Source organism: Fonsecaea multimorphosa (assembly GCF_000836435.1).
Source record: "Fonsecaea multimorphosa CBS 102226 unplaced genomic scaffold supercont1.15, whole genome shotgun sequence".
Taxonomy (NCBI): Eukaryota; Fungi; Ascomycota; class Eurotiomycetes; order Chaetothyriales; family Herpotrichiellaceae; genus Fonsecaea; species Fonsecaea multimorphosa.
Window position 1 is genome coordinate 259738 of NW_015971649.1, and position 14952 is coordinate 274689.

General features: G+C 52.5%; 3 protein-coding genes across 3 annotated transcripts; 1 reads left to right on the forward strand and 2 right to left on the reverse strand.

Moving 5' to 3' along the window:
• Positions 1 to 875: 875 nt before the first annotated feature.
• Positions 876 to 2111, reverse strand: Z520_07459 (uncharacterized protein; the record flags this gene model as incomplete). The annotated part of the gene is made up of 1 exon (XM_016777957.1): positions 876 to 2111. One exon carries the CDS (start codon positions 2109 to 2111, stop codon positions 876 to 878), a length of 1236 nt encoding a protein of 411 aa, XP_016630863.1.
• A 505-nt stretch (positions 2112 to 2616) lies between these two features.
• Z520_07460 (uncharacterized protein) lies at positions 2617 to 5451 on the reverse strand (the record flags this gene model as incomplete). The annotated part of the gene is made up of 1 exon (XM_016777958.1): positions 2617 to 5451. One exon carries the CDS (start codon positions 5449 to 5451, stop codon positions 2617 to 2619), a length of 2835 nt encoding a protein of 944 aa, XP_016630864.1.
• Positions 5452 to 12960: 7509 nt separating this feature from the next.
• Positions 12961 to 14680, forward strand: Z520_07461 (uncharacterized protein; the record flags this gene model as incomplete). Its single annotated transcript, XM_016777959.1, has 3 exons — positions 12961 to 13527; positions 13593 to 13724; positions 13793 to 14680. 3 exons carry the CDS (start codon positions 12961 to 12963, stop codon positions 14678 to 14680), a joined length of 1587 nt encoding a protein of 528 aa, XP_016630865.1.
• Between the last annotated feature and the right edge of the window lie 272 nt (positions 14681 to 14952).

Below are 14952 nucleotides of genomic sequence, written 5' to 3' on the forward strand. Positions count from 1 at the left end.
GGTCAATGACGCATTCACAGGCTGATATTTGAGCTCAATGTTGAAACACATGTGCTCAACAAGGTGCGGGGTTCACGCAGTCCCTTTCCTCCGGACCTGGTAGATCGATTGACAGGAGAGCCAGAAAACATAGTTTCAGGCGACCAATGCTGAAGCAAGGGTATGAAGGTAAATGGCATTCTACCTGATCGTTTAAACGTGATGGTACCTACCTAGGGAGGTATGCTCTGCTCCTGAGTATGGCTAGCTGCACTTTTCAAATACAAGATCTTAGTGTGAACAGTCATAATGGATATGGCTTGGCTATTTAGATTTTCAGTGATTAATTGCTCGACTATGGATCGGCAATCGCCATGTCGTCTGCGCAGCAGAACTGCGACAACGGGTTGTAACTGGTCGAGAACCGCTAATGCCCGGCAGAAAGGCATCACTTTTGTGACTGTTCGGTCAGTGGGATATGGGCGCTGCTATCAGATTCCAGAATGGCATCGCCTCCGCTCGGCCGGTGGAAGTGGTGGGAAAGTAACTCGAGTCGTTATCATGGTTGTTCTCGGTGGTTGGTAGATCGGACTGTATTTATCTGAAGCACTCATTTCCTGGAGCTCATTGCGGTCAAACTGGCTCAGAACAGGAGATCGATCCATCTTTTTCCCATCTGGATGGCAAACTCTACTCGGGTGCCCATGGCGATCGCAATCATCTGTAAGCCACATCGGCGAGAACGCCTCGAATGGGGTTGAGTGGTTATCTGTGGTGAACCAGTGTGGCGGATCGGGAATCATATGTGTCGAGAGACAGAGACCCCAGCGGCGAAGAGACGAGGCCTTTTGCATAAGCCGAAAGGACGAAGATGTCCTGCTTTCCCAGGCAGGTTTTCAAGGATTTTCCGAATCCGAATCCTCGTCTTCTTCCACTTGCTTGTCCATGACTTTCCTCCATTCTTCCATCATGTTCTTCATGTCTCCTGGCGCCATGCTGGCGTCCACGACTTCCTTGGGAAGTTTATGCGCCGAGTACTTTGTCGCCGAGAATTGATAGGCCTCTGGATCATCTCGTTTCACGAGCCGAAATTCCGGGTCAAAGACCACATCTCCTTCTTCTTCATCCTCATCAACCTCTGCTTCTCGATTTGCACCATCCAGTCCTTCTACAATCTCCAATTTCGGACCCGGGGTTTCTACCGATGGTAATTGTAGCAACTCCAGCCAGGAGAAGAGTAATGGATCCGTCCGTGGTGCCCATGGATTTATGTCGATTAACCACACACGGTCGTGCGGTGGGGGAATATAGACATCCACGACGAAGTTTTCGTCCGGGAACCCCTTTCCACCGCTAACAGGTAGCAAGTACCGCTCCAAAAATTCCTGGATCAACTTTTTGAAGGCATCTTGCAAGTCGAAGAGGAAATCAAAGTGGTTCATCTCCCGCTGACTGATCGCAATGAGTTTTCGTTGGCGGATGAAACACCGAAATTCGAGTGAAGGGTTCAGGTTGAATGCTTTCCGTAGTACAAGATGGTAAGGCACTTCAGGGAATGCTTTCTCTTGGCTATCGCCCTGGACGTCACCATTGTGAATCTCGGTCTCGGGGTCGCCGTGCTTCGAATCCACAGCGATGGTGCATCCATCAAAAGCGTGCTCCAAGTCATGCGTGATGAAGTCGCTTGACTTTAACAGCAAATACACGTCATTTGGAGTTCGACATTCCATGTCATTTGTGGTCGCAATCCAGGTGGCATCCTTGGGCGCCGACCAGTTCAGTTTCGGCATCACTTTGCCTCCCAGTTCGGATATCGTCGACCGGATCTTTGCATGGATGTCGGCCCATTGTTCCGAAGGATCTTCGTCCTCCTCCTCGTCGTCGTTCTGGAAGCCGTCTTCGAACCCACTATCTGCGTCATTGGGCCCGTGCTCAGGAGGCAATATTATCCCGTCGGCACGGAGATAGTCCAGAAATGGCTGAGAGAGGGGAATAAGTCGGGATTTGGGCGTGAGAGATCGGAAACGGGGATACCACGAGTGGAAAGAGCAATTTAGGATGTGAGCTGGAGTGACGGGAGGGAAAGGCAGGGACGTTAGCGGTCTTTGGGTGTCATTTGTTGTGCTGGACATGTTTCTTTTCCTTGGTGCTTGTTGCTTCTGGTCAGTGTTATGGTCGTGCAGAGAATTATTCTGTCGCTGGTTGGAAAAAGATGAACGAACAAACGAAGATGATGCTCTGGCTTCGAATCATCTCTTTCGCCACAGCCTTGCCTTACTTGGCGTCAGCCTGACACGTGATGGTCCCCGTTCTTCCAGTCGATTCTGGAGGAACTTGATGAGTTCTACTAGTATTACAGGGCTCTAACGACCATCTGACTATGGTCAGGCACTGGCTTAGCAGTCGAACCCACTCTAGAGATGTTTGCGACTAATTTTCATTATCATTTCCAATCATCACTTGTTTGTGGTATTCAATTTAAACATTAACAGACATCCATTTGTCCCCATTACCCAAGAGACCTGTCCTATACCGAGGCCAAATCAAGTCGTTTCAACTCCATCCAGGTTTGATCGAGCTCATAAAGAAATATACTGTACATATTCAGAAGTCCAGCGCCAGCCCCCGCCATGGGATCTATATCCACCCCCATGTTTCCACGTCGGCGCCTTGCTTGCCAACTGGTACCGTGACTTTCTCCTGCTCCGTCAGTGACGTATCAGAAGCGCTAGCTTTGATTGACACCAGTGAACTCGTTTCCGAGGAAGGAGCAGTGCTAGTCGCATCATCCTCATTCACTGCATTATGACCCTGGCTGTTGAGGGTTCGCTCATTGATGCTGTCCAGTGGGAAGCGGGAGCGAGAACCGGAACTTGGCGGACGCCTGTCTCCGGCGAGTGCGCTCCGGCACTTCCTGAGAGTTCTGCTGTTGGTTGGGGTCGGAGTGTCTCTGTCAGGAGAGTCGTGAAGAAGGACAGGTTCTTCCAGTCCTCCTGGAATATGTCTCATTGGCGCAAAGATCTTCATCATGGTCTGGATCTGCGTGGCTTGCCACTTGATCTTCTCCTCCTGCTCCAAGATCGTCACATAGTAGTCGTGCAAATCTCGGTGTAGCTGTCGAACAAGGTTGATGTCGCCGCTGTTCCATCGCCGGCGTTTGTTCCTCTGCTGGCTAGCCGGTTTGATCGGCGAGATCTTCTCACCAGGCGTGAGCCAGTGGTCGTCACTAGAGCTGCTTGGGGCTGTGCTTGGGGCAGGACTGCCAATTCTTCCAGGCAACTTGTTGGTTTGGCCGCTCGAGCAAGAACGTGATCGACGAGGCTTGACCGCTTGCTCCCCCAGCGGACTACTGGTCCCTGCTGCTTTTCGTCTCGGGCTCTCCATAGGGCTGCCCAGAATAGTGTCTCGTCTGGGACTCTCGCGTAGACTCAACCTGTTGGCCATGACCTCTTTGAGCTTGGAAGGAGTTCGTGCATGCCTTGCACTTGCCACCCCAGTGACGCTGCCTGCAATGCTCAGTCTTGGACTTATGGCGCCCGCGCGAAAACGCGCTGTGACGGGATCACTGTCGACGACGACGAAAATATTGCTCTGACTGAGCGTTTGTGGAGGAGGCTTGCTCCGTTGAATTTCCGTGGATTGGACTTTGGACATACAGCGTTGCTGTTGGCGAGTTCTCAGCTCTGGGCTGTGCTGGCGACTATAACACGACGTGGACCTGCTGCAAAGACTTGTAGGTCGGGAGTCCGGGACGGCTGGAAACCTATCGAGCTCATCAACATGGTATGCGATGGCCGGTGAGGCTTTAGACATCAAAGCCTTGTGGCGAGTTTCGTTCGTTCCCAAAGAGTCAACCTTGCTCAAGCGAACGCGCGACTTGGCAAGATCGCGCATTCTCTTTTCTTTGACTTTATCGGCGCGGGTGCTTCGAATGACATGGCGTACAAAGTGCACACAAATCTGCAAGTTCTCTTCGAGGCCGCCTTCTAGCTTTGCCAGGTCCTCTGAAGATTTGGTCACAGCAAGTTGTAAATCGTGTGCTTCCGGGGGCAACGCAGGCAGTGGTATGTTGGGAGGAGGTCCGCTATTCCGGGCTCCAGAATCCGTGGACCCATTGCGCCTGACTTCCACGTCGATACTGTAGTGCGACATCCTTTGAACTTGAGCTTCTATTCCCGCAAGAGTATTGGCAGCACTCTTCGCCGATCGTGCGGAAGAGAGACGCATTACGTGCTTCGCCTGTCTAGGCTGTGGCCTGGTGGTAGTGTTTTGGTGCTCAAGTAATGAATTGAGAGATGAAGAGACGGCCAGCGGCTCGGCCTGCTTGGTTTGCAGCATCCTGTTGAGACTGCTCAGAGTATTGCCTGGAGCTTGAGCTACAAATTCCCGGCGTTGAGGCGGGTGAGCCGAGAGAGGGGCTGTGGGGGTGTTGTGAGGTGCTCTGACTTCTGGTGATGGTGGTAGAGGCTTGGAGGTAATAGCTTGAGACAGTAGCTGCTTGCGGGCAGTGTCTTCTGGCATCGGGATGAGTTCACGAGAAGTATATTTTCTTGCTGAGGATCGCGTGACGACGGCGGGTACTGCAGAGGTAGTCGGCACGAGGCGATCACTGTCAAAGTTCAAGTTTTTCAGAACATTTCTGCATTCGTCTGAAAATCCGTCGCTGTTGATGGGGTTGTTGAGTATCGACGAGGGTGCGAGCGCCGAACAGGCCTCAGGTTCATTCCCCGCGCGACAGTTTCCATTGAGACATGACCGGAGACCCCCATTGGTGATAGTGAAGCCAGATTCGCAACAGATGTTGTGGTTGTCCTTTTCGGGGTTGCTCTCTCCTCGCAAGACAGGGGGCACAAAAATCAAAGCTGATGGCCGCCGGCCTGCGGCATCCTGGCGTCTCGTTGTTGTGACTTTTCGGTTTCGAGGCCGTCTGTTCGGCCATACTCTTGAGCCTGCACGTGGTACCTTGCTAATGAGAGGTTTGACACATCGCCAGTAGTAAGCGGCGCTATGCGCGCAGAGGCCGCCGGAATTAGTGCTGGCCTCGCTGATATTGCGGGGGATCTTCGGACGTCCAAAACTGTTGCCCACCGCTTTGGGAAGGAGGCGATGTTGTTGTAAAGACATCGAGCGTCCAATATTTTGTTGATCGTTGCCAGTCGCGGACGAGCATCGGTCCCCAGTCGACGGGCGCGTTGGAGCTGCATCCATTTCCGCGCGTGATCTGGCATACATCCTCGCCCATCTTCTGGATTGCCGAAATTGCGGCATGCGTGTTCGCGAGATTGACTCACACCGTGTCGGAACATTCGGGCTGGGACAAGCCTCGCTGTAAGTATGCCACTCTGTTCGAGGGTTCTCAAGGGTGATTTGAGAAATCTCTGGGAATGTTGCCATGGAATCCCGAGCAAGAAGAGGTACGCCCACAGAGGTGTCAATGGGCGGGAGCGCCATGATTGGTTCTGTAGTCTCCATTGTGGCCTCAGTGTCTCGCATGTAGAGAATGTCCAGCCTTGCTTGCAACATGGGCAGCAAGTGGTTCAATGGATACCTAGGTATCCAGGACGTGTTGATCTTTGAAGGGCTTGTGGTAAAAGAAATATGTAGATCAAATTTATTGACAGAAGATCAGCAGGCCAATGCACCGCATGTCAGGGTGTGCGTGAGTGGGTGACGGGTGGGAGAACTGGGGAGGAACATTCCAGGGTCGCGACGTGTATTAATGGACCACGTTTGTCAACGCTCAGGGTGAGCGATGGAGTCTGGGAAAAAAAGGATTTGACATGTCTCGCGGCTGGCATGAATGGGAGAAGCCCATGTTCCGTATCTCAAGTTGCTTTGTGGGTGTAGGAACCTGAGCATCCATGCAATCGCAAGGCCCAATTCAGCAGTGGTGGCAATGACAAGTAGAGATGCATGTTCGGCAGCCAATCGACGATGCCCAAAATATGCCGGCAAGGCAGATCCGAAGAGGTGGCTGCTACAAGCAAGCAAGGGATGGCGCGAGGATGGATCTCGGGGTATGGAGTCGAGTGGCTTGCATGGAGGAGTCTTGGTTTGACGTGCTTCTTGGGGCGGAATGGTTGCTGGTGGTTGCTGGTGGTTGCTGTGGTTGGATGCGCAATCGGCTCCGGGCCGAAGTTGGTGGAGTGATTGGTGGCGCCATCGCGCTAGTATCCACTAAAGACCCACTTTATTCCCCTAGCGCCACTAGCGCCACTAGCGCCATCTGTCAACCTCAAACTCCACAAACACAGCAAACTTAGGCTATCAAGCTACGAACAGGGCACCCCCTCCCTCCACCGCCATCCACACACTTCGGATGTGGCATGGTGCAAAGCTTGCAGAGCTGAGAAATGCTGGAAGGGTTCAAAGGCGGGGAGCCGACGCGACAAAGTCTGCTCCTTCTCGTCCATTTCCTCCTCTCTCCCAAAGTCAATGACTACATTTGGCTGCTCCCTGTCAGGCCCCCTTGCTTCATTGAGATACACTATCCCTCAAAATCAGGCCCCGGAGAACCATTGCCCGTGTCTTTGTTCACATCCTTGCCGCAGCAGTTTCCAAACCTTCATCCTGCGCCCTCCATCCTCACCTCCCGTCCTGGCTCAACCGGCTTCACATGCCTCTGGTGCTTCTACCAATCACTTGTGCGTAATTTGAGCTCCGTGCAGGCGTCCTATCCCGCAAAGAGCGGCATCTCTCCCTCCGGGATCTGTCATCTGGCCTTGGCTTCGCTAAGCAGCTTGCCACCCCGAGGGCGCCCAGGGTTAGCGTCCTATTACCTCAGGCATCTCAATTGCGCATCCCTAAGCCTGGCTCACGATGCTGGTCTATTGGCTGCTCCTTGCTTTGAAAAACAGAGTTCAGCCAGCTGCAAAGACATCACTCTGCAGGATCAAAGGAAGATACCCTGGCAGATTGCGGCACAATGTTCGATGCAGAGAGCCAACTCCTCCCCTGATGACGTTGCCCCTGGAGGCAAGATCGTTTCCCCCCACCCATTGTTGCTCTCTCGTCTGCGATACCCTGTCTAGATGTCGAGGGTTTTGCGACGGCACGGGTCTTCCATCCTCGGCCGTCCTTCCGGATGAGCAGCCCGCAAATGAGAGGAAGCCTTTGCACTAACAAAAGCTATCTCGCTCTACCGACGATCATCTCCTAGTCAGGCTATCTCTAGGTTGCTTCCCCCACCTCTCGCAGTATTGACGACACTCATCATGCGAGTCGATTCCTTGATATCTGACGACACACGTCACCCGGGTTATGTTGCCAGATGGTCTCGCAATAACTTTCGACCCCCAACAATGCGCATCCTCCATGCGAGGCTTGTTTTCTCAACCTCTAACAGTCTACGATTCTGCGTCTGACTCAACGACAGGTTTGCCGGAGGCATCACCCGCAAGACCAGGCTTCGGAGTCAGGCTCGGACCTTATCTCCTCCGCCCCTAATGTGGGGATCATACTTTCATTGTCCGGTTGTCCTTATTGGAGTTGCGCGTTCCGAACTCAGGTTTCTCAGGTAGTCTTTGTGTACTGATAATAGCTAAACGGCACAGTCTCAGCTGGCTACCTCGAGTCAAACTCAACTGACCACAACGCTATGAGTGGAACAGTGATAGCTAGCCCTAGCGTTGTTCCCCTTTCCAGTTGGTCCAGCGGCCGCAAGCCAATGAATCGCTTATACTGACTTCCAGCGAATCAAGCGCCTCGTCGCTCTGTATCTGGGGCTCGAGTGTACATACCCGGCTTCCCAGTTCACCTTCTTCCAGCTCGGCTGAGACCCCTCGACCTCCAACTTCAGCGAGAAATTACCATATCGAATACATCCCAGGGGGATATGCTTGAGTGCCAAGACTTGGGGTAAATGTTTCTACATTGGCTCTTTACAATCTCCATTGACAGCGACGTTGTTGCAGACACAATCGATAACGCCCGCCGATCTGATTCTGCATATTTGAACGAGCAGTCCACTTCCCTCAAAGTCACCACCAAAGTCACCACCACGCGTTGCAACGATGATTCTCGCAAACATGGCAAGAAAGGATATTCACAAAACTGTAAACAACTGTGTGGGCAAGCAGGGCCTTCCACAAGGGGTAAGTTTCTTAGGGGCAATCGCTCCTCAAAGACTCCACCGACACCCTTACGTGTAGTCCTCACGGATGTAAGTTCGACACGCCTACCAAGCTGCGTCAGGGGATATTAGTTACAAGAGTCGAGATTTACTTTTGGAAATCAGGGTCTTCAGCCCCCGACGATCATTTCTATCATTGAGGCTTAGCACAGCCTCGACTAAGGCGACGGGGACCTCGTTGACCACGCGAACGGCACACTATCATCCACGGCGAAATGTTCCACTTCACCGACCTGGGAAGTCTCCTGAATCTCTGCGCCTGCAGCTCCGCCAGATTGAGCTTCTTCTCTTGCTTTGCTTCCGTGCAGGAGACTAGCTGCCTGGATCGACTGGCTCCGACCTCCCACGAGACTGGATCGGCGGCTGTTGTGGTCTTTGAAGTACAGGTGGGCTTGGACCCGCTGGACGGCATTGAAAGAAAGTGTGTTCGGTCAATAATTTCTTTGAACTACCCCTTCCGTGTCTGTTTCACAGGTTCTCAAGCGAAGATTACCTAGAGTTGGACGAAACTGCCTTGAAGTGAGTGGTCTACGGCCCTCTCCTGCACCTATTGTGCCGCATCTCATTTCCACCAACGTGATGAAATAAGATGCATTTGGAATTTATCTCGGAAGGACCATTACGGATTAACCGTGTCCAGAACCTCCATCTGCTGCCTGCCTTGTTGCGGAAGTCGCTTCACTCCACGAGTATAGACGACACACTTTTGGAGTTGTTCAATAAAGCTACTATAGGCTGCGCCAATGCGTTTCAATCTCATTGGCTTGCAACATGCGGACACGATCGACAGCAGCACAAGGCCAGATCGCCTGTCGGGGAATACCAGATCGAAGGTAGGTAGGAGCTCGCTAAGTGAGGCCGAAACCGAATCTTCAGGCGGCTTGTGGGCGGATTCAATCATTCGAAGGTACAGCAATAACCAGACAACATGAATCCGCTGCAGAAGCACCACTTTACGACCTGAACTCATCATCTGGGCGGTCATCATAGTAAAGGTGGGAAAGATCGAATTCAAAACGTGCTGTAAAGCATTGGCGAACAGTCAAAATGCTTTTCGCCTGCGCAGCCCAATTCATGAAATTTTGTACCTCTCCCTTGAGTATTGCCAACTGCTGATCAGAGTTTTAGAAGGCCTTCCTCCTTCCATGAGGTCAAATCACCGTCATAACGGCCAAGCAAAAACAAAAATGAATCTCTCGTTCCGAAGAGGATTGAACACGTGGTATTATTTTCCGGACGGCCATGCGCAATTAGACCCCGAGACCCGCGGGATACTCCGTTCCCTCGGAAGATTTCACACATGCTGCTCCGTTCTCTAACGTTGCACTGCCAACGTCTACACGTGTCTACCATGAACAGCCCTGACACGATACCAGTCATTCTATACGGTGAACTTGCCGCCCCCGCCACCCAGAAAGGTGCAGCAACTACGATGCCTGAACAGAAGAGCGGAGCGTTGCACTTGTGGCTCCATATCATCAAGGGCTAGGAAGTCTGAAGCGAGGTATGCGTCGGAGGCTCCTCGGAGCCTCCCAGTGTATCAGTCTCAGCACTTTCTAGACTTGAAAGAGCTTTACTTCCTGCGGTGCTTTTACAGTGCAGCAAGCGATTGTGGATTCGAGGTTGATCTGCAAGCCGTCTAGCCCATTTTTCTCCGTGCTGATTGGCTTCAACATCAACCCTGAAAGATCCAAGGCCTTGTCTACGCTACAATGGAAGTCGTCGTGCTTTGCTCTGGGTTGGTACGTTGTCGAACGATTCCCTCGGGGAGCAGGAGTGGAGGAACAGGCTACAACAATAAGTCCTGTCTGTGAACTTTGAAGGCTTTGCGGTAGAGCGGCGTGGTGGACTTGACACCGCCCTGGAGACGTAGGGCATTCGAAGTCTCACTATGATGACACCAGCCAGCAATACAAACTCCAGTCCCGAGCACAAGCTATTTGATTGAAAAAAAAACCTCCTTGTTCAGATTCATCATTCGATACACCGTCCATCCAGGTCTTCGAGCCGTCCTAGAGGATCCTGGTCCGAAGAGTAAAATCCTCTTTGAATCGGTTTTGTGTGGTTTGAATCGATTTGAAGCGCTTTGATGCGCTTTTCAACTTATGTGCCTCGTGCTAGGAGTTCTTCTATCCATCGTCGTCTGCAAACCCGGGTGACGGCTCGAAATCCTACACTTGCGCCTGTCCCTAGTATTCCAGTCATCCGTCTCTGTCACCTACTCTTAGTTGTCACCTCTGAGCAAGTCAGTACTAGTAACTCGTGGTATTGCCATTTCAGTCATGATGGTACTAGTATCACTGCATCAACGAATTTCCATTACACTTGAAAGTGATATGCAAACGACAACGTTCTGTACCCTCTTCCTCTCCATAGTTATAAATACCTCCTGGTCTCTTGCTACTTCTCGACATTTTTGTTCTTCTTCATACCCACCACTTTGATTCCACGAAAACAATCCTCCTCTTATCCACGACTACACTACCAGCAAGAGACTTGAAAATATTATTCAAAGTCCTTTCAACGATACCTCACTCAGAAGAGAATGGCAGGCACCTCTGGTAAGCTTAGTTTAATCTTCCACTATTCATATGCTATCGGATAACTCACTATTGTGACAACAGCTATCATTTCGCCTGTCGTCGCTCGTGGGCCCAAGGAGCCCAAGCCGGTCCCAAAGCCGAGCGGGGAGCCTCCAATCCCGGGAGTGAGCTAAATCTCCCAGGATGACGGCGGAGGAGGTCACCAGTCGTGGCCTCAACTCTCTACTGTGTTGAGTACTACTGCTCCTCTCACTGCGAAGCAAATTGAGCTCAGCTGCTCAGCTATGGCACATCAGATGGGTTGAGCAACAATCTCCGAGCTTGGCCCATTGCTTTCTCCAAGGTAGCCAGTCCTAGCAAATAGATATCGATATTGAGCCTCAATTCGCTCGCTCCCAGATAGATTGTTGTTTCTACCCGCTTCAAGTAGTGTATGTTCAAACCTGCGCCCAGCATCAAGGCCATACACCTTGATATACTTAAGTGGTTCCACTCAATTGACACCAAACGTCGCTTGATGCCACCGACGTGCAACGGACGGGCAACCATGACGACCCGCGATTTCCCTTTGCTGGAGCTTCTGACATCTGCTTTGGTGTCTTGACGTCCGGCTTAAAGGCGTCCAAAAAAAGCTGACTTCCTCAGTACATAAGTACCATCACCATGAAGTTCGCGGAAGAAGTGTACCGCCAGCCAGCAGAGAAACCTTTTGCCGAGTGCTCGAATCCGTCAAGAACTTTTTCAGCCTTTCCTTGTCATTAGAGAACCCGAGCTTTCTGGCCTTGGGGTCCTCAGATCTTGAACCAAGTTTGGGCGGTTAAGTGGATGTGAAAACATGGAACAAACCCGTCGAGAAAGTCTCACCTGGGGGTAGAACATGCACTTAAATTTTCCCCGATGCAATGTGATCGCCCATACCGAACTCTCTGATGATTCCTGAGTTCCTTCTTCGTGAAAATGACTGATTGGTTTGGGCATAGTGGATATTCCTGTGACGGCGTGAGCTGAGAGGATGGAGTCTATTCTGGCTCCTTCGACCTCGCTGTCTAGGGATTGTAGGTAACGCTGTTTACTCCTGCAAAGTTGATGTGGCCGAACGAAGCCCCATTGCTAGCCTAGAAACCCAAATATCAAGCAGAAGCTCCGTGACAACGAAGGAGGAGTGTCTGTGTACCACGAACTCTTGGAGCCTCGTATAATTGTGGATCAAGGGCACCCAAAGGGCTTTGTGAGGTTTTATTATTCAGCAAGGGTCCGCCATTGGATGCACCGTCGGGTAACTCTGAGGCGCTGTCGTCTCGCTTATGAAGCAGCTGGCGGCTTCATGCGGTGGGGGCCAAGAGGAGCTCATTGTATTGTTGGATGACCAGTGTTATCCTGCGCAAAGAAATTTGTCAGGAGTTTTGACGCAGCTGTTATGATTGCAGCGATGACGGAGTGTATGGCCCTGCTCCAAGGCTGAATACTTGTATATCAAATAACCCGAGCTAAAAGGATGGCTTGGAGAGCGTTGGTGTCGATGGTATTTGAGAAAACCCGGACTCAGCCCCGTGGCTTGCCAAGATCTGCGCTTTTCTCAATCAGGCCTCATGAGACTGGCACTTGAGTCCAGACGAAGAGTTCAAGTCAGCAATTCCTCGACCTCCTCGACCTCTCACATCCTGCAGCTCATGACGCGGCCGCCCTCGCTAGACCCGCAGATGAAGTCCAGCGTTTGTGCTCAATCACAGACGCAGTAGGTAAGCAAGGACAGGTGCTAGGTTCCCCCTGGCCCCCTGTCCCTCGAAGTCAGCCACAACGCCCCAACGCTCACAAGCTCGCGCCTGATCGGGTATGCAGGCTGCTAGTGCAAATTCTGCTTCAGGTTAAGCTCCTCGATACAGTCGATCGAAAAAAGGGATCCCCGGCCTGCAATTCCAAAAGCCTCGACACCATCTGTTTAGGCACTAGACCTGCCATTTGGGGCTGAGAGCCTGTTCCCCGAGCCCACGAATGATCGTCTTTACATCGATATGTCTACAGTCTTGGCCATGTGGAGCCCAAAGGAGCCAGCTGGAATGGGTATGAGCATGTCCAGTGGCCATGAAAGAAACCCACAAACCCTCGCAAAGGGATTCCTTATTCACCAGGGTTGATATAAAGTCTAGACCTCCCATTTGGGGCATCAATGGACGAGGTGCAGATAGTCGACTTTTCTTCATCAAAATGGTTGGCGTTCCTGGACGCAGTAAAGGCTGTCATACTTGTTTGAAAAGGAGGGTCAAGTGTGGTATGTATAGCCGTTTTGATCACGTCCTTTCTAGACCAATGGCTGACACTCGTGGCGTCTTAGATGAAGCTCGTCCGTCCTGTAAGCGATGCGAAAAGGCCGGGTACTCATGCGCTGGGTATGAGAGGAAGTTGGAGATGCGTTTCCACACCTTTGCAGACCAGACAGAACCTGCGGTGTCGCCATCGACAAAGACCAGCAAAGACGTGCCCCTGACGACGACTGGAGATTTCCCCGAGAATCTTGTACTCAGGTCCAATAACAGTCCGCCAAGCTCCAGTTCCATACCCCAGGAGCTGAGCTTCGTGGCATTCCGAGACAATATCCAGTTCTCCTATCTCTTTGACAATTTCGTGTGGAGCAGCTATGGCTCGCCGTGGCTCCAGATGGCTGCCGAGGGAAAGCTTGACGCCCTGTCGCTGGAGGCGTGCCGGGCGTTCTCGCTCAGCATTTTCGGGAGGCACCATCGGCAAGCCGAGATAGAAGTAACCGGCGCCGTCCATTACGACAAGACAGTCCGAGCCCTATCAACTCGACTGTCGAATGTGGGGGCGCCGGGTAGTGAGAATCTGATCGTACCTATCATGATCCTTCTCATGCACTCCGTAAGTTAGCTGCAACCCTCGCTTGCCAGGGTGCCTCTGCATGCTTACCAAACACATAAAAACAGTCCAGCACCCCAGATCCTCAGGCCTCTGCCTTCCACATCCAAGGCCTGTTGAAACTCATCCAGATATGTGGGCCAGAGAGGTTCGCGACGGGTCCGTTGAGGTTTGCTTTCGAGTCATGTCGGGCGACGCTGGTAAGCTGATGGACAAAGTCACGAGAAACCATCCACTATGGGTGCACTGACGTTTCGGGCTGCTGCAGGTCACAATCTCACTGATCACCAGGACCAGAACCTTTCTGGAGCAGCCAGAGTGGCTGAGCGAACCATGGGCCACGTGCGGCGAATACAACAAAAACCCGCAGAACCGGCTCGTCGACATCCTGGTGCACGTCCCTGGGTTCCTGCAAGACCAGGCGCAGCTTGAACAGGCGCCTTCGGAGCAGTTCCGGCTCGAACTCATCCAGCGGATTGAGTACCAGATCGCCAAAGCCCATAACTGGCGGTGGCAGTGGGAAGAAATGAACCCGACTGTCGCGTGGGAGGTGGACCCGGAGACGCTGCCGGCCGACCGAACCCTACTGAGCAGCCAGCCGCGGCCGGTCCGGAAGGTTTTGGTCTTCTCATCCTTCACCAAGGCCGCGGAGTTGTCTCTGTACAACGCCATCTTGCTGTTTTTGTTGGGCCTGCTGTGGACCTTGAAGCCGCCCGAGGGGGAATCCCCGCCGTCCGTGCGCCTCCCCTGCTCCTCCTCCTCGCAGTCCGCCTCCTCCTCCGCCCTCTTCCTGCCCGGCGACGTCGACTCGCTAGTCGAACCCGCCATCGAGATCTGCCGCGCGTTCGAGTTCCAGCTCCTCGCCTCCAAAAACAGTCGCGACTCGGCCCTGTTCTGGCTATTTCCGCTAGGCCTCGCCAGCAAAGCCCTCGAGGACAACGTCGACTACCTGGCCTGGATCAAGAACATGCTCGACGCCTCCCAGGTCACCCGCGGCTACGGCACCGGCGGCAACACCTTTGGGTTTGGCTTCTACAGGCTGCCCAAGATCAGGAGGAAGAGGTCTAACGAACGGCCCTTTATCGAGCCCCCTTACGACTCTGACTCGGTCAGGCAGTTGTCTGAGGGTTCATCTTCGCCTGATGAATTCGTATGAGGAGGCGAGGTGTGGAGGTCGGTCTGGATTTTGGAGACATGTGAGCTGGGATATGAGAGTTGGGGAAGAGGACTGGTCACCTGCAGTGGCGTTGGGCACAAGAGTTCGAACGGCATGCTCCCTTGATGCTTCCTTACCTTGTAATGTGGCATTGATGCATTTTGGATGTGGGATGGAAATCAGGACGGAGGTGCAGCGAAGGAGTACGGTGAACGAGGTAGTTTTGAAGGTCACTTGACACTCCGGGGGTACAATAATTCAAATTGTCGATT